At 40.6% G+C, this 19,482-nt stretch overlaps 1 protein-coding gene across 3 annotated transcripts in view; it reads left to right on the top strand.

Moving 5' to 3' along the window:
- Nucleotides 1-14,206, top strand: part of ntrk3a (neurotrophic tyrosine kinase, receptor, type 3a) — a 90,621-nt gene extending 76,415 nt beyond the window's left edge. For 2 of the 3 annotated variants that reach the window (XM_085283123.1, XM_085283124.1), the window contains 4 exons: nucleotides 1,638-1,810; nucleotides 3,336-3,579; nucleotides 8,307-8,465; nucleotides 12,396-14,206. In XM_085283123.1, coding sequence (XP_085139249.1) covers nucleotides 1,638-1,810; nucleotides 3,336-3,579; nucleotides 8,307-8,465; nucleotides 12,396-12,581 — 762 coding nt within the window. In that variant the 3' untranslated portion in view covers nucleotides 12,582-14,206. Of the gene's footprint in view, nucleotides 1-1,637; nucleotides 1,811-1,993; nucleotides 3,580-8,306; nucleotides 8,466-12,395 lie in introns of those variants that run through there. The other variant, XM_085283125.1, reaches the window with a different exon arrangement.
- The last annotated feature ends 5,276 nt before the right edge of the window (nucleotides 14,207-19,482 follow it).

Here is a 19,482-nt window from a genome sequence, read left to right on the forward strand (position 1 = left end):
CAGAAGGGCCGTGGCGGTGTCCTCCTCTCCATCATGCAGCAGTCCAGCCCTTCAAAATCCGTTGGTGATCGTGGATGTTTGCACACTTTTCCACGCTGTCAGATTCCACCGGTGGAGTTGAGCATAACTTGCTTTTCGCAAGTTTATCGCCGCTCGTCATCCACGACTCCCGCTGAATGCGTAGCGCTACTTTGAAGTTTGTTTTTCGCACTATGTTGCCTGGCGGATGGACATGTGACCAACATACCACTCTTGAACCCCGATACTGTGTGTCTGATCACACGCCCTTCCGCCAGGCAACGTAGTGCCGTACAACAGCGGAACAAACAAAACAAATCGTCTTAGGATATGACAAAAATCATAGACAATCCATAGAAAAGCTGCACCTGACTAAAAGCCACAGGGTTCAAAACTTGTGCAAAAAGTAGCGGCTTGTAGCCCGACAATTACGGTACTTAGAAAGCACTTAGAAAAATGTGCTGGTGTGAATGGGTGAATGTACAGGTTGTGTACTTGTACATTGTGTACTTGTAGAAAAGCGCTATATAAGAACCAGTCCATTTACCATTTACTATGACCTGGATGACTGAGAACCTACACAGATGAGTCAGACTACTACACTCTCTTCGGTGTCTTTTAACTTGACCTCTGATGTTGCCCAACCCAAAACCCTGACTTCTTTAAAATATTTCTGGCCCATTCTTAAAAGCTGGGTCTGTGGCAGGAAATCAACCAATTTAAATCAACTCTACCAATTCTGCCAAGAACTGTGGTCAAATATCCAGCCAGAATTATGTCAGAAGCTTGGTGATGACTACCAAAAGCATCTGGTCGAAGTTAAAATATATTAGTGAAGGAATCTAAGCACTGTGTTGATTCAAACTGAGTTCAAAGAGCAATGGCAATAACCCTTCACAAACAGTGCAGTCTCTGCACATTTCTCATTAACATTGAGGTTATCATCCCTGTCCACTCAAAAAGCCAGTGTGAGTGTGAACACATCTCCATGAAACACTACAAACTGCATTCACAGTTTTCCTTTATTCTGTTAATAAGCTTACCTAGCTCGTCCACCCTATTTTCCAAGGACTTTACATCAATTACAGCTGGTACATCCTGTTTATATTTCTTCTTAGCTGTCCACTTACTTCATGGTCTGTCTCCCCTGTGGCTCCTTCAGAATTACAAGTCTTACTCCAGGCTGTAGGACATGAGATGCAAAACAATGAGTTATCTCAACTTAGCTGTGCAAGGAAGGTCAACCTTATCGGGTGATAAAGTCATTTAAAACAGCACAGCAACAACAATAATGGGAAGTGCTGTAACAGGCTGCCACTTAACAGGGTGCCAAAAAATGGAAGTCTGTGTGACAACTCACCGGTGTTAAGTACAGAAAATAACTGGCATTTGTGGTCAGATGCTGGCAGAATCTGGCCCAATTTAAGGATTATTTACTGTAAGTAATTAATGAAGTTTCTGTTGAAAAGTTCACGAGTGCATATAACTCCCTTGCTTTGAAAAGCTTATGGATATACACATGAGGGAGGACTGTTACCATAGCTATCCGAGCTATCCGAGTGTAACATTTGTGCTGTGATACCATTGTATGACAACAGAATACTCTCTGAATCTCCCAGACGCTGAAGGATCCCACACTTGCAGCCAGAAAGGATTTCCAGCGTGAGGCTGAGCTCCTCACTAACCTTCAACACGAGCATATAGTGAAGTTCTACGGAGTGTGTGTGGATGGAGACCCTCTCATCATGGTCTTTGAGTACATGAAGCACGGAGATCTCAATAAGTTTCTCAGGTAAGTCAAGCATTGAAGCAGCAGGTGTGTCTTTCTTCTTCTACAGGGTTTTGATGACAGTTTTACCAGTAGATTCTACTTGTAACAGTGCTATTCACTAATGTGTGTCTGTGAGAGATATGATGACAATATTAAAACATCTATCCATCCATCCATCCATTCGCTTCCGCTTATCCTTTTCAGGGTCGCGGGGGGCGCTGGAGCCTATCCCAGCTGTCATAGGGCGAGAGGCGGGGTACACCCTGGACAGGTCGCCAGTCTGTCGCAGGGCCAACACACAGGGACAGACAACCATTCGCACTCACATTCACTCGCACATTCACACATTAAAACATCTATTGTTTCATATTGTACTCTATTATTTATTTCGTGATGTTGCAAAACACACTGTTTACTGTCAACATTTTTCATTGCTTTAGATAACAGTAATGGTCACCAAAGAACTTCCTAAACGAGGGGCTACCTCTGTAGCATGGACATGGTTTATTATGGAAAGTCTGACACTAAGCAGGAAACTGTATTGAACAAATTACGCAGCAAACATGTCCTACAGACATTAACACAACAAACCTCTTCCACAACCTAAGCAAGACTCATAAAAGAGTATGGACTCAAAGGTTAGAACTGGCTTTTCCCAGTAGCACGCCATATAATAAAGACTCACGGAGATAATTGCAGCCATTACACTTCCATCTATAAATACAGTTATGGCCAAAATGATCGGCACCCCTGGAAGTTTTCCAAAAAATGCACAATTTCTTCCATAAAATTGTTACAATTACATTTGTTTTGGTGTACACATCTTTATTTCCTTTGTGTGCAGTGGATCAACATAAACAAACTTGAATTTGACAGCTTTTCCCACAAAATGCAAAAACTGGGCTGGACAAAATTATTGGCACCTTCAACTTAATATTTGGTTGCACTCTCTTTTGGTACTGCAATCATTCACTTCCTATGACCATCAACAAGCTTTTTACACCTCTCAACTGGAATTTTAGACCATTCTGCATTTGCAAACTGCTCAAGGGCCCTCAGATTTGAAGGGCACCTTCTCCCAACAGCAGTTTTGAGATCTCTCCATAAGTGTTCAATTGGATCTAGATCCGGACTCATTGCTGGCCACTTCAGAACTCTCCAGCACTTTGTCTTCAACCATTTCTGAGTGCTTTGAGAGATGTTTGGGGTCACTGTGTTGCTGGAACACCTATGACCTCTAATGCAGACCCAGCTTTCTGGCACTGGGCCCTACATTGACTTCCAAAATGTTTTGGTAGTCTTCAGATTTAGTGATGCCTTGCACACAGTCAAGACATCCACTGCCAGAAGCAGCAAAACATCCCCAAAACACCTTAGAACCTCCACCATGTTTGTCTGTGGTAGGTGTTGTGTTCTTTTCTTCGTAGGCCTCATTCCGTTTTCTGTGCAGAAGATTACGTTTTTTAAGTCGAACCGTCTTGCATTAAAATTGTCCTGAATGTCCTGCAATTCTAACAGTGCAACCCTCTGATGATTTTCTCATCAGAGCCCATGGGCCAGATGCCATGATCCTAGTGGATGGACAGCCTTTGCAGACGAGTGGTGAACTCGGTCTGTCCCAGATGCTTCATATAGCCAGCCAAATTGCAGCTGGGATGATCTACTTGGCATCTCAACACTTTGTGCATCGTGATCTGGCAACCAGGAACTGCTTGGTGGGGAATGGTCTTCTGGTCAAAATAGGAGATTTTGGCATGTCCAGAGACATTTACAGCACAGATTATTACAGGGTAAGGACATTTTTCTTCTTGTATTTTTGTCTTCCTCTTTTTTATCAAAACTGGAAATGTTTTCAAAGATGAGCAATGAAATGGTAAGTTTAATTAAGTGCAGCTCTTCACATATGGTACACTTATACTGTGAGGTGTTACAGCAGTAATCTGTGGAATGTTTACATTTACCTTCAAGTTATATTAGTAAAGCATGGTTATAAATCAAGTCAAATAATCAAATCTTTAAAAAAATCATGGACATTGTGCCTATACTGCATCAGTTTGGTTAATAAGGCCACCACTCTTCCCCTCACACCCCCTTCTCTGGTCTGTGGATTTTTGAGTCACTAATTTAGGCTGCTCAGTCAAAATGGTGGTTATTACTGAGGCGAACACGCTTTGCCCAGAACAATCTAAATTAGTTTTATTTGCAGATGGGCAACATTGCTAAATTGTAGACTTGTAGTCAAGATTGCCAAAACCAAGACCAAAACAATACCAAGACCAGAGGGTATCGAGACCAAGACGAGACCGAGACAAAAAAGTCTTTAAACTGCAGCCAGATGCTGCTTCGTTTACGGGTGTCAGGCATATTTATGTGTTTTTGCGATGCACTCGCACAGCCCTCCTCATCGCTGTCTACTGTCTCACTCACTTACTGAGAGGACAGACGCACGCTCCACTTGACTGTCGCGTCTCTCACCCTCTCTGTTTTTCACATAATGATATTATCCTATATCCTCGCATGTGATTGGCCACAATATGGAGGGATTGGAGCATAGCTGAGCCACTGTGTGAGAGCTGAGCAGTGAAAGGAAATTGAGTGAGGAGCCGGCTCTCGCTCAATGGGAGTCGACTCTTCTTACTCACTACAAAGCACTCTCTAAGCACGGCGCTTAGAGCTGATGCTTTTGCACACAACACATTAACAAACGTAACGTTGTGTGTCATGGATACTGTTGACTCCAAATCTCCCGACCACTATGTCGATCTGAAGCTGCAAGACCGAGACAGCGAGACCAAGACAAGACCAAGACCAAAGTCCATCAAACTAAGACAAGACAAAGACCACATAAAGTGGCCTTGTGACCGGATGTAGAGTTGGATGTCTCGAGACCGGTCTTGGTCTCGAGACATCCAACTCTACTGAATTGTTCATCATTAATGTAAGACCTGTAGTATCAAAAGCCTTTTTAAAAGGCAAGAAATACACAAAGTGTTTCTTCGTGAGTACCATTGCATTTGACATATCTTCTACACGTTTCATTACAGTTACACTGATGTGTTTACTCTGAAGACATATTGGTAAACGCTTAATGCCAGTTTATAAAAACAGCTTTTCTGAAATTTTCAAGAGCTGGAAAAGCAGAGGAATTGTTCTGTAACATCTGTTTTATGACAGGGACCTTTGCAAGTGCATCCAGAAAGCGTTGACAGCACTTCTTTTGTTCCACATTGTGTCATGTTACACCCTTATTCCAAAAGAGATTACATTTATTTATTTATTTTTCACCTCAAAATTTTACACATAATAGCCCATAATGATGAAGTGAAAAATTTTTGTGTGAAATTCCTGCAAATTTATTAAAAACAAAAATATGATATGTTCTATATATTTTCTGAATACAGGGTGGGCCATTTATATGGATACACCGTAATAAAATGGGAATGCTTGGTGATATTAAATTCCTGTTTGTGGCACATTAGTATATTCGAGGGGGCAAACTCCTCAAGATGGGTGGTGACCATGGTGGCCATTTAGACGTCGGCGATCTTGGATACAACTTTTGTATTTTCAATAGGAAGAGGGCCATGTGACACATCAAACTTATTATTGTCGCAAGTAATGTAATTGTCGCGCTGACCTAGTAGGTCTGTGTGGCTGTTACTCCTCTCTTCCTCCTCCTGCTCACTACCTGCTCTGTGCTGCTGCTTGCGCGTGGCCGCTAATTAGACCTTGTGCAATCTACAACTAAGCGCGGCCTGGTGCGAGCTGCTCCGCCAGGTGAGCTGAATTAGAGCAATCAAGGGCTGGCGTGCCTAGTAGACCTTAAAATGCATGCAGCAGTCATTTGACCTGGGTGCAACATACTGAGAGGACAGCAAACAAAGCACAATCCACTTTCCACTGTGAGGAAGACTTTGAGCTAGATGGGTTATCGGTTTTTCACCTATCCATCTACCTACCTACCTACCTACCTATCCATCTACCTATCCATCTATCTACCTATCAGCTATCTAACTAGCTGGTCAAAATAAAGTGAGTGAAATTCAAAGTCTGGTCTTTTTCAAGTGTGGGCACCTCACAGACAGAGAACACTTGACAGTAATGTTAAGTAATGTCACAAGAAAAACAATGGTGTGCTTGGTTTCACCGTAACTTTATTCTTTCATGAGTTATTTACAAGTTTCTGACCACTTATAAAATGTGTTCAATGTGCTGCCCATTGTGTTGGATTGTCAATGCAACCCTCTTCTCCCACTCTTCACACACTGATAGCAACACCGCAGGAGAAATGCCAGCACAGGCATCCAGCATCCATTGTTTCAGGTGCTGCACATCTCGTATCTTCACACCATAGACAATTGCCTTCAGATGACCCCAAAGATAAAAGTCTAAGTTCGGGAGACCTTGGGGGCCATTCAACTGGCCCACGACGACCAATCCACTTTCCAGGAAACTGTTCATCTAGGAATGCTCGGACCTGGCACCCATAATGTGGTGGTGCACCATCTTGCTGGGAAAACTCAGGGAACGTGCCAGCTTCAGTGCATAAAGAGGGAAACACATCATCATGTAGCAATTTCAAATATCCAGTGGCCTTGAGGTTTCCATTGATGAAGAATGGACCCACTATCGTTGTACCCCATATACCACACCAAACCATCACTTTTGTTGTTCCAACAGTCTTGGAGGGATCCATCCAATGTGGGTTAGTGTCAGACCAATAGCGGTGGTTTTGTTTGTTAACTTCACCATTCACGTTCATGAGTTATTTACAGGTTTCTCTTTGTTCACAACCATTGACATGTCGAAGAGGTTAACACGTGAGGAGCGGATCGAAATTGTGTTGATATCTGGTGAACGCAGTAACCGGGTCATTGCAGCAGATTTCAATGCAAGACACCCTACGAGACCACCCATCTCCCATGCTACAGTTAGCAAACTGCTTGCTAAGTTTTGTGAAACTGGTTCAGTGTTGGATTTGCCAAAATGTGGATGCAAGAAAACTGTCACTAATGAAGAAACATCAGTGGCTGTCCTAGCTTCATTCAGCAAGAGCCCACAGCGTGGCACTAGCCGCATGTCACTGGAGAGTGGCATTAGTCCAACATCCCTTCGGCAGATATTAGCTACTCACAAATGGCACCCTTACAAACTCCAGCTACTGCAGCATCTCAACGAGGATGACCCAGATCGGTGCACAGAATTTGCAGAATGGGCAAAACAAAAATTGGAACAGGACCCTCAGTTCATGCAGAAGATTTTGTTCAGTGATGAGGCAAACTTTTATGTGAATGGTGAAGTTAACAAACTTTGTTTGTTAACTTCTGGGTCAATCTGGGTCAATCAATCTGGGTCAATCTGGGTCATCCTCTTCGACATGTCAATGGTTGTGAACAAAGAGAAACCTGTAAATAACTCATGAACGTGAATGGTGAAGTTAACAAACAAAACCACCGCTATTGGTCTGACACTAACCCACATTGGATGGATCCCTCCAAGACTGTTGGAACAACAAAAGTGATGGTTTGGTGTGGTATATGGGGTACAACGATAGTGGGCTCTTTGGGGTCATCTGAAGGCAATTGTCTATGGTGTGAAGATACGAGATGTGCAGCACCTGAAACTACAGATACTGGATGCCTGTGCTGGCATTTCTCCTGCGGTGTTGCTATCAGTGTGTGAAGAGTGGGAGAATAGGGTTGCATTGACAATCCAACACAATGGGCAGCACATTGAACACATTTTATAAGTGGTCAGAAAATTGTAAATAACTCATGAAAGAATAAAGTTACGTTGAAACCAAGCACACCATTGTTTTTCTTGTGACATTACTTAACATTACATTACTTGTGACAATAATAAGTTTGATGTGTCACATGGCCCTCTGCCTATTGAAAAAACAAAAGTTGTATCCAAGATGGCCGACGTCTAAATGGCCATCATGGTCACCACCCATCTTGAGGAGTTTGCCCCCTCACATATACTAATGTGCCACAAACAGGACTTTAATATCACCAACCATTCCCATTTTATTATGGTGTATCCATATAAATGGCCCACCCTGTACAGTGCACACATGAAGGCTAAAAATATAGACAACATTTTTAAACTTTAGATGGGCTATTCTGGTACATTTACATTTGGTGTATGGCATAATTTTCTTTTACATTTTCTGAAGACAGGTAATCTAAGTGTGATGTCATTCTTCTACAGCCATTGCATTGTGAAGTCAGCATTTATTTTATAACGTGTTAAAGCCAAGAAAATGTCTTTTGCTTGTTTGAGTAACTAAGTGGAATGTGTTACTTTGTTATCTGCAAAAAAGACTATGAGTGCCCAAAATTCCGTCCAGCATGAATTCATGTATTTACTTTTATATTCAAATGATTATCACAAATGTATAAGTCAGATTTGCCATGTTGATTCTGACTTGTTTGTGTACGTTTTGAAGTTATCATACTGCTTATACCTTTCCCATAAAGCATTTCAATGTGTGTGTATGTATCTGTATGTTCAGGTGGGAGGTCACACCATGCTGCCTATCCGCTGGATGCCCCCAGAGAGCATCATGTACAGAAAATTCACCACAGAAAGTGATGTGTGGAGCTTTGGCGTTATTCTGTGGGAGATCTTCACTTATGGAAAACAGCCATGGTTCCAGCTCGCCAATAATGAGGTAAACTATTATTTCAACACTGTCATTTGCTGAGGACATGATGTAATTACCAGGAACAAAACATTTGAACATTTTACTCAAATTAGCTTTTTCCCCTAGGGACCCAATTTATTAGTCCAGCTTTGTGAAAAAAAATAGAGGTGCATATATCACTGTAACTTAATGAGCAGAACTAATAGCCACTCTCATTTTACCTAACTTCTCCAAAAACTTATGAATTTCCACAAAATAATGTTGTAGGGTCTTTAACTTACATTGTAAAGCACCTTGAAGCAATTCTTGCTGTGCTTTTGTGCTATATAAATAAATTTCAGTTGGACTGAATCTGTCTTTTGGTGGTGTAATTTTCTTGGAATGCTCAGTTGGTGCCCTGTCTCTGACATCCCCTGTTATATGGAACTGGGCCTTCAATTTAGAGATGCTACTAGGACTCACTCCAGATACTTCTGCCACTTGGTTTTGCAGAACATCAGCTTATGGTTGCCCTATGGCACGAGTCCTAGCTAATTTAGTCAAACATGGCAAGTTCAGAACAGACACCAACTGACCACTGTAGCAGGGTCCAAACTCACAGGTATCCTTAATCAGATAACTGATTGTCAGTACCTTGGGTACCAGAAGCTCAAAAGAATTGTCAACAGCAATTGACAATAAGCTGTTTGTTGTTGTTTAGAGTCTAAGCTGTGTTTAATTACTACAATGTCAAGTGCTTGATGTAGTTTACAAGATACTGTAACCACTCCCTTTTGGATATAACAAATAAAACCAAACACCCTCAACTTAGACCAGAAAGTTACAGAGATACTCCAGGGGACTGAGACTTCTCTGCTGGATTACCACATCAATGACTTTAACTGAACAAACACACACATCCACACATGTGCAATAACACTAAGTGCAATAATCTTTTCTGGCATCGTTGTATTTTTACTCAGTTGTATATAGCATTCGTATTCTATTTTTATCTTATTGTATATTTTTATTCTATTTTATTCTACTGTATATAGTATATTATTTTATTCTATTCTGTACAGCTGTGTACTGTATTTATTCTTATTGTATTCTAATTTTTGCGTCATAACTTTTGCACTGTCCACTTCCTGCTGTGACAAAACAAATTTCCCACGTGTGGGACTAATAAAGGTTATCTTATCTTATCTTATCTTATCTTATCAACGGACTCTATCTCACCCAGAGAGGAGACACTGGGGCAGTGAGAGAGAGCACAAGTGGGACAAGTATGAAGGTATCTAGATTAGGCTAGCCACTAGCCTAAAGAGGCCATTCTGGCCAATGTTCACTCATTAAACAACAAAATTGATCCAGTATATCTTACACACAGTGCAAGATGTGCTTTTATTTTCATGGAATCCTGGACTACATCCTGGACTCTTCCATTCAGCTAGATCAGGTAACAATCTATCATGCCAACCAAGTCTTAATGGAAGGAGGAAGGACTTGTGGCAGGGCAGTGTTGATGTTTACATCAGCAGCGTTTGGTACTGAAATCTACTGCTGTGCACAAACACTGTTCTCCACTGTCGGAGTTTGTTATCATTAAGTGCCAACCAGTCTACCTAGCAAGGGAATTTACATCGATTGACCTTATTGCTGTTTGCATCCCTCCCACCACTAACGCCACAGCTAGGACCGTGGAAGATAACTACTGGATGCTGAGTACACCAAGTCAGGCTCTCTGATCACATCACCATCATTCTGAGACCTGCATACAGACCCAGAGTGAGGGCCTTCAGACCAACACAAAATCAGATGTGTGTAGCCAGAGGGGGCCTCCTCTGCTCTGAAGGATTGCTTCAGCACTACAAACTGGTACATCTGACCGGTGATCAGCATCGCGGAGCACGACGTCCGAACGGCATTGAGGAGAGTGAACACAAGGACAAGAAACAGGGTAACTATGTGAGAATGCTGTTTGTTTATTACAGTTCAGCGTTTAACACAATAGTGCCCTGCAGACTGTTCACAAAGCTCAGGGATCTGGGACTCAATAGCCGTCTGTGTGCTTGGGTGTTAGACTTCCCCACTGGCAGAACTCAGGTGGTGAGGGTGGGCAGATGTGTCTCTAACAGCATCACCATCAACACAGGAGCACCACAGGGATGTGTCCACCCACAGCTCCAACACCATTGTGAAGTTTGCTGACGACACAGTGGTGTTGGGCGCCATCTCCAACAACGATGAGACGGCCTATATGGATGAAGTGAAGAATCTGGCATCGTGGTGCCAGGAAAACCACCTCCAGCTGAACGTTGGCAAGACCAAGGAGCTGGTGGTGGACTTCAGAAGGAGTCAGCACAGAGACTACAAGCCCATTATCATCAATGGAGCTCCAGTGGAGAGGGTGCAGTCCTTCAAGTATCTCGGTGTCCACATCTCCTCAGACCTGACATGTCTGCCCACATTCAGGTCCAGACCAAAAAGGCTAGGCAGCGCCTGTATCACCTACGACAACTGAGGAAGTTCAGGGTCTCTCCAAAGATCCTCAGGATTTTCTATACAGGCGCTGTGGAGAGCATCCTCACACAGAACATGACATCGTGGTTTGGGAACAGCTGTGTGAAGGACCAAAAAGCTCTCCAGAGAGTGATCCGTACAGCAGAACGCTGCTGCAGGATTGCTCTCCCCCCGCTTCAGGACACCTACACCAGGAGATGCCGGACTAGAGCAGCGCAGATACTGAAGGACCCGTCCCATCCTGGCAACAAACTGTTCCAACTTCTGCAATCTGGTAGAAGGTTCCGCATCTTCCGGGCAAGGACAGAGAGACTCAAGAGGAGCTTCTATCCCCAAGCCATCCGGGCCCTAACTATGCATGTGACAAATAAAAAACCTTGAACCTTGATCATCAAACAAGCACCCACCTAAAACAGACATTAAGGAATACGCTGACGCTGTTGCAGCATACATTGCAAAATGCACTGATAATGTCACTCACTGCAAAACTGTTACTGTCCATGCTCACCAGAAGCCATCGCTCACAGGACAGGTTCATAGGCCCCCCAAGGCAGCCTTTAGGGCCGGTGACACTACAGGACTTGCAACAGCTATAGAAAACCTACCCTGTGGTATCAGGAAAACAAAATGACAGTACAGTAAGAAAATATCTGGTCCTTTCACAGTAACAACAGAGGTCTTTCTGCAGGGTCTTTCTGGTGTGGAATCCAATCCTCAGTGGACACTTGAGTGCCCATTGAGGTCATTACTGGCGTAACAAGGGAAGAGTCTGTTGATGATCTACAGATGACGACACAATTATTAGCCCCCCTATTAAAAATTAGGTCAAAATTATTACCCCAATCATGCTAAAAGTAGGTTGTGTATCCTTGTTGTAAGGTTTCATACATGTTTTCTGAGCAATCCCAGGCTATTTTTGTTGGACCTTAGTCTTCAGGTCACCCCGTGGGTTTCCAGTGGAATTTAAGTCAGAGTTTGAAGCAATAACCCAGACCCAGTTTTGCTTCAAAATCTTCACATATCCTTATTTCTTTCTTATGATGCAGATGACACAAACAAGTACAATCACTGGCTTTAACAATGTTCAGATTTTCCTCATACTCCTGGCATTAACAGGAAAACTCAGTAGATGTACTGCTTGGTTTCATTTGTAAGAAGGGTATTTAAAAGAAGTCTTCCTAAGGTTCAAACATTTTAACATTATTGTTAAAAGGCTGTTTTGTTTTCTAAAACTGTACTCTACAGGATAATATGTACCTGGATTATTTGTATGATGTAGTCATTATATACTGTGTGCATCACTTGTTGCCTGTCAGTGTAATGACACTCCACAATACAGCCATAGCCCCGGCCAGTGCATTGCACAACTGATGCAAGTCTGGTTGCGTAGCAGTCCTTTCTTAAACAAGACAGTAAAGTATCTCTGCTCAACTACTGGTCTCTGTGTCTTTACAGGTAATCGAGTGTATTACTCAAGGCAGAGTACTGGAGCGCCCAAGACTCTGTCCTAAGGAAATCTACGATATTATGCTTGGCTGCTGGCAGAGGGAACCGCAACAACGTCTCAACATTAAGGACATCCAGAAGATGCTGTTTACTTTGATGAAAGCCACACCAGTCTATCTGGACATACTGGGATAATAATAGCCCCAAGGAGACACTAATGGAATATATTCAAAGCACTGAATTGCCCCCGAACAGAAGTGATCTGTCTGCATACTCTGTGGATTAGGGGCTGAAAATACCCTGTTTTCATCTGCCAGATATTTGAGGACTGCAACTAACACATTGTATATTATGTTTATTTAACTGGACCAAAATGATCTGAATTGCATCAGTACCTAATAATCTGGAACCTGCAAATTCTATACCCATTTTGTTTTTTCAAATGGAATTGTAACTAAAAAGACTTAAGTATACAGTATATATTGCAACGATGTGGAGTGATTATGCTGATTGTTCTGATGTGGTATAGTTAAGGTGTCACATCATAATAATGTGGGTTTCACCCTGTTTTGATCATAGCAGCACTAGTTCTAATCAACTGTTAATAAACCCTGACCTGGACTGGTAGTTTACTGGTAGTAATCCTGCCCAGGATTACATTGATCTCAGTTGGTTTCACAAACCTTAAGTAACCTTCTAGTCTTCCTTTGGCTTATCTTCGCCAGGTCTTCATTTGTGAAATGTGAAAAGTCAGAAGGATTAATTTATTCTCTTTTTAATTATTTACATTTTTATCTGTGCCCAAGCTGGTCAATTTCCCAAAATCTTTCTCATACCTTGGGTTGCAATGGTAGCCATCTTTAATCTAAAGTAATGATGGTGACTATAAAGTTTCAAAGTACTAGCATTTCTGTTTTCTGTTTTTAACTTTTGGCTACCCCAGAAACCAATGGCAGAGCCAAAATATTTTCAGGGGTGGCCAGGCTGAAAGGCTGAGGTTGAGCACAGAAAATTCACTTTCTTTTTAGAGCCCTTTCCATCCCCCCTTTTTCAGAGAAACAGTATTCACTAGATGTAATTCAGTTTCGTGGATCAGCACATGGATCCCTAAAACGTTTTGCTGTTGGTTGTTTATGTTACACTGTGGCCACAATTTGGCTCTGCCTCTGCCTGAAACCACCAACAGTCTTGTGACTTGTGACACAGTTGTTCTGACGCAGGTATTTGGGGAATAGACCACAGTTATTGAGCATTTACAAAGACCAGATAGTTGTATCTCAATGTCAAGGAAATGTGTAGTTTGTGTGACCATGTGCAGATTATATTTCTTGACTTTTCTTTCTGTTCATGTATAAATTAAGGAAGGAGGTGAAAAAATAGAACAATGCACATAAATCAAATATTTCATGTACAGCAGCTGCTACACATGACTGCTGTTCTTAAGTGCTAGTTCAGTGGCAGCTTGCAACACAGTTTTTATCTGAAACATCATTGTTACAACACTTTTAAGTCCTGAGCTCATGATAGCTCACTGAGCTGCTTAGCTTTACAAGACCCTGACCATACCTTCCAATCCTGAGCCTGGAAGCATGGCCTGAGTGACTGTCTGCCACTATAGAAATGGACCTAAGTGCCTCCTACTTCTTTCTGAACACTAGGAACCAGGAAAGTAGTCTTTCAAAATAATAGCACTTTTACATTTTGTTTACCTGCCTAATGGCCACTAGCTGTAAACTCTTGTTTTTCTTATTACCTAGTTTCATAAGTATCTACTGTATTAAAAAAAATTAAATTTAAAGCAAAAAAAAAAAAAATTAAAAGCCAAACTACCCAACGTGAAATTGAAATTACATTACATATACACTAACCAGTCAATTTATTAGGTATACCTGTTAAACTGGTCATTAGCATAAGTATTAAATCAGCCAATCACATGACAGCAACCCAGTATATTTAGACATATTTAGACATTGTTGTTGACCATAACTATGATCACAGCATACCCATCTTTTGGGGTGTGGTGAGACCACAGCTTCACGTTGTGGATGTAGAACCAAAAAAACTGTACTAACTGTGTCAGCATGGATCAGAATCTCTGAGAAATGTTTGGGGTACCTTGTTGATTTTATGGCGCAAAGAATTATGGCAGTTTTGAAATTAGAAACTGGCCCAACTCACTATTAGCAAGGTGTGCTACTAGACCGTTTACAAATAACCTTTTGCCATTTTCCAAAGCTAAAAAAAATGAATGAACTGATATATGTGTGAACTGAAAGGATAATACTTGAGACACTAGGATGTATATACTGTAAATCTGTCTGTCTTAAGATATTTATTTTGTTTTCCTATGTTGGATTATTTTCTTGTTTCTCAATATGTTATTATATGATTAATTTAAATCTAATAGATCTTTTGATTTGCTTTCCAGTTGTAATTTACTGTCACGAGTTGCATTTATCTCATTAGAGACTGGCTAAAAAAAATCTAGATTTAAGAAATGTCAATTTGTTTTGTGTCATTTTATACTATGCATCCATCGATTCATCCATATTCTTCCTCTTATCCAATTCAGGGTTGTGAGGCATTTCATATAATTGAAATAAATTAATAAAAAATAATAAGTCAGGAAAACCGATTAAAACTACAAAGTTACAAATGCTAAAAAGTCAATGTTTTATTGCCCTCTTCAAGAACTGTTCAAGGATCAAATGCATTCTTTAATTTAAAAGAAATAGTTTGTCATTCATCGACCACAGTCAAAAAATGACAACACTTTCATCAGTGTGTCTAATGATGTGTCGTGCACCTAGTCTCTACACTGTATTTGAGATTTTAACTGTTTTGTCCATACTGGCCTAAAGAATTTAAAATCTAGTCTCACAAGGAATTCAGTGCATAAAGTTGTTAACTTCATATGCTCTTGGGTCAATGAGTGAGTACTGGGTTTAGCATTGCCTTACTGACTCTATACCTCAGTTTTCAGCGAGCATCATGAGATGCAGGAATCGGTATTTTTCTTTATTTTACTTGAATCAACAAAGGGCAGCAGCATGCTGTCCATTAGCTTGATACATGAAACCCCTCCTAAGCCATTAGAAGAGTCATCTGAAGAGCAAAATGAAAAGCCTTTAATTAATTATTTATTGATATTTGAATGTATCATCAGTCTACAGTGAAAGACAGACTTCATTTATTCCGTCCCTTATTGTTAAATGAGACAGATTTACAATACTGTGAGTCACTGTCATCCTATTCTGTGCGTGATGTTTGAGTGTCACGTAGTTGGTGTTGGTTTTTATAAGATTTTGTTTCCCAAAAGTGTATTTATTCTAAAACAGTTCATCTAAAATAACTGAACATATACCTGGGATTTGCATTGATATATAGGTATATTGTATAAACATTAAGCAGGTGCATCACCTGCATTGCCTGGGTAGTATGAAGAAATCTGATTCTGTATCTTTTCTAAATTTAGATTAGAGCTGTGTAATTAAAGATATGTGCATTTCTAAACTGCAATCCTAATGCCAGGATAAAACATGATCAAAGTTATCTTACAGTAGACTTGCTTACCAAGTATCATCCATAATGTGAACTCTTGTTTCTAAGCTATTCATTTCATTTGAGCAAATTGATTATATTTGCATTAGTGTCAGTGCTTTAAATTGTGTCTTTCTCTCACTATGAGTGTTTGCTTACTCCAAGTCCTCCAGGAAGTCAGTATTACTTAGTGAATTACAGAATTAAATTTTGTTTCATTTGTTTTCTACACACAAAAGAAAATCCAGATTTTAGAGAAATTTCAACACATTTCTAGAAAAAGTCGGTTGCACAGAACTCTAAACATAAAATCAAAGAAGTTAACTCTTTCAACATGAAACACAGCACCCTCAAAACTGATTCTTTCCAACTAAACAACACAAACAGCTATTATACGATTAAGAGAGAATAAAAAACACTGATTGGATCAATTCAAAACCTACCATCAGAGGTGTTTGACTATGTCTTGGCTTGACTTGGCCATGGTACATACTTTTTTTTGTTTTGGAAAAGTATACATGTTTATTTTTATTTTGTCCTTAGATACCATTTACAGTTATCTAGTGCATTATAACCTTTGTAATGGAAATAAGTGAGAAACAAAACAAAGCAAATCAGTGCACAGATTTTTAGAAAAAACGTAACAAACAAAACATTTATTTGTTACCACAATACAAAGTTTTCAGATGAACTGACAAAAATAAAAGAATGCCTTCTTCCTCCTAGGCTTTTTTCTTACCTTTCCTCTTCCTTTGTGTTTTGGTTGCTTCATCTTCTCCCTATCACTTGAAGCTGATGCTATCCTCTGATACAGGATCGTTCTTCCGGTTGAGTGGTTCAAAGGAGGAGCATGAGCGAGATGAATTAATAGTCAGAGTGTACTTTGAGGCCATGTTTCTAGAACAAAATGTGTTTGTGTTCAGAGATTTGCAAAACTGTGATTTAGATTTGAGTGAGAGCAGTGGAACTCTTCCTAGCAGCTTGGAGTTATGATGATGATACAAAAACTTTATATTTTTACAATTTTGTACATAGTTCCACTTTTTGTTTGTAAGAAATGGGCAAAAGATCATTCATCTCAATTTTATTTTTATGCTCAAGCCAAAATTAGGGACCCAACAAGCCATGTTAGAAGAAACTGAAGAACAGAACCATATTCAATTCAGTTCAGTTCAATTTTATTTATATAGCTCCAAATCAGAACAACACTCATCTCAGGGTGCTTCATACTGTAAGGTAAAGACCCTACAATAATATGGAGAAAACCTTTACAATCAAACAACATCCTTGGTAACACTGGGAAGAAAAAACTATCTTTTAACAGGAAGAAACCTCCAGCAGAACCAGGCTCAGGGAGGGGCAGCTATGAGTGGTTAACCTTATCCTGTTTTCTCAAGAGACTTTCCTAAATGCTGCAAGCATGCTATTTTGATACATGCAAGCTTCCTGGAGGACACAATTGGCTAGCAAAATACATCAAATTGTATTACAAAACAGAAACCACCAGATAAATGTTTCCTGTATGATCAAGCCTTAAGCTTTCACAGACTGACAATCTTGGTTGTTTCTAATGATATTTGGGTTAAATTAAATCTTTCTCTCTGTTTGCTCTTTGTATTCTTCTTTTTCGTCTATTGTGTTCTCATTTATTCTCTTCCCCTTTCCCACTGTCACTTCACCATACAAAGTTTCTAAGCTGAATATGTAAGAAACATCATTACTCTATTAAGAATCCATGTCTTTTCTAATTGTTGTATATCCATCTCAACACATATGTATGTGAATCATTTGACTTATAAAACTTGTATAACATCTTTCTGAAAAGCTTAGACGTGGTGATTTTTTAAGGTGGCTCTGTGTATCATTCTGACTCTCAATTCTCATTAAAACTGACTTCAATGATCTTTGCGTTCACTTATTTTTTAACCAGAAAAAAGGGGAAATAAGTGACTCATACTCATTATGTAACATCAATTCCCTACTTCAAAATTATATTATTCCCCAGACATTTATATACATATCTGGAAACTGTGGCTCAGTTTCTCAAAGCTCTGAACACAAACTGTGTTAATTGGTTTGTTTTAATTGTTAATTGGTTCATCAAAACTCTCCATCTTGTGAAATGAAAATGCAGCACTCAAAACCATAGCATAGCTTGAGTAGTAAAAATGACTGTTCTGATGGCTGAGTTTTGTTTGTGTGTGTGTGTGTGTGTGTGTGTGTGTGTGTGTGTGTGTGAGCTTCAACCTTAAGAGTTTTGTGTGTATCTGGAGGAATCCAGGAAGATAAGAAGTGTGTCAAACTGAGAGCTGGTTCCACATAAGAGAGGTCTGAAAGCTGAAGGCTCTGCCTCCCATTCTACTTTTAAATAACCTAAAAATCACAAGTAAGCCTGCAGTCTGAGAGAGAAGTAATCTATTGGGGTGATACAGTACTATGAGGTCTGATTAGTCTGTGCTTTGGGGCGTAGCCAGGCAAGCTTAAAGAATTATAAATAAATACATGTACATATGAACATACCCTGTACATATGGAAAACTGTCCCTCGGTCCTCATTGGTCAACTCACCATTTTTTATGTCTCTCTCTCTCTCTCTCTCTCTCCTTCTTTCTCTCTCCTTTTCTCTCTTTACTCTGTTGTGTGTGTGTTCTGGTTTTGGTGCAGAAGTGGGACTTTCGGGGTTCCTGGCCTAATCACTCACCTGCTTCTGATTACCTCTTTGTACCTTCTTCCTACCTGTCCAGATGCTCTACGGGCTAAGGAAGGCCAATTCTTCTGCATCTTAACCATGGGGACAAAGGACCTCAGGCCTCAGCTAGAGACTTTTCACAGGCGTAACTTAAAAGTCCTCCAAGCATTATTGCCTTCCAACTGGAGAATTCCCTGCTACAGAATGGTCAGCTATGTTTGGATTGAAAGACATTCGCCAAATAGTTTAAAAACTGTGGACAGCCATACTAGAGTCTCTGATTTTTATTGGAGATTATGTATCGGAATTTCAGGAGCGGGACCACGCCTCCAAACACGCTCCTTCCAGTTGTCATCTGTATAGGTTCCCCCAGTTCTGCAAGCTGTTCATTCTAGTTTACGTGCCCCACCCTCCCTTCCTCCCTCCTTGTTCTCAGTTCTTTAACTTCTTCATTTCTGTTTAGTGCACGGGGATCTGCCAGGCCCGGGAGCCATTGCCAGTCCCCTTCGATGCCTTCCCCAAACAGCAGCTCAATTCATGTCAAAGCATTTACTTTTACCTACTAAAACGCTGTCAAACCTAAAATGAGGACGTGGGCCCAGCTAGTGAATTAGCACACTAAACTTTGACTTGGAACTCCACGTGAATCCAATTTGTGTCCATACCTTGACAGAATGATCCGATGGACCCAGCCGGCTCGGGTCAAGTGAGTTGCGCCCTTGCAAACCAACAAGAACAGCTGGGCTGGCACGAAGAAATGCTGCAGCACATCTCAGGAGAAATGAACACAATCACCCTTCACTTGGGTGAAGTGAAAGGTATGATGCAAACACATGTAACTGAATTTCTGGTTAACCTACCTGTTCGT

Source organism: Mchenga conophoros, linkage group LG7, assembly GCF_057382185.1.
Source record: "Mchenga conophoros isolate Kocher_MC1m ecotype Shallow Benthic linkage group LG7, M_conophoros_male_GT1.1, whole genome shotgun sequence".
NCBI classification, from domain to species: domain Eukaryota; kingdom Metazoa; phylum Chordata; class Actinopteri; order Cichliformes; family Cichlidae; genus Mchenga; species Mchenga conophoros.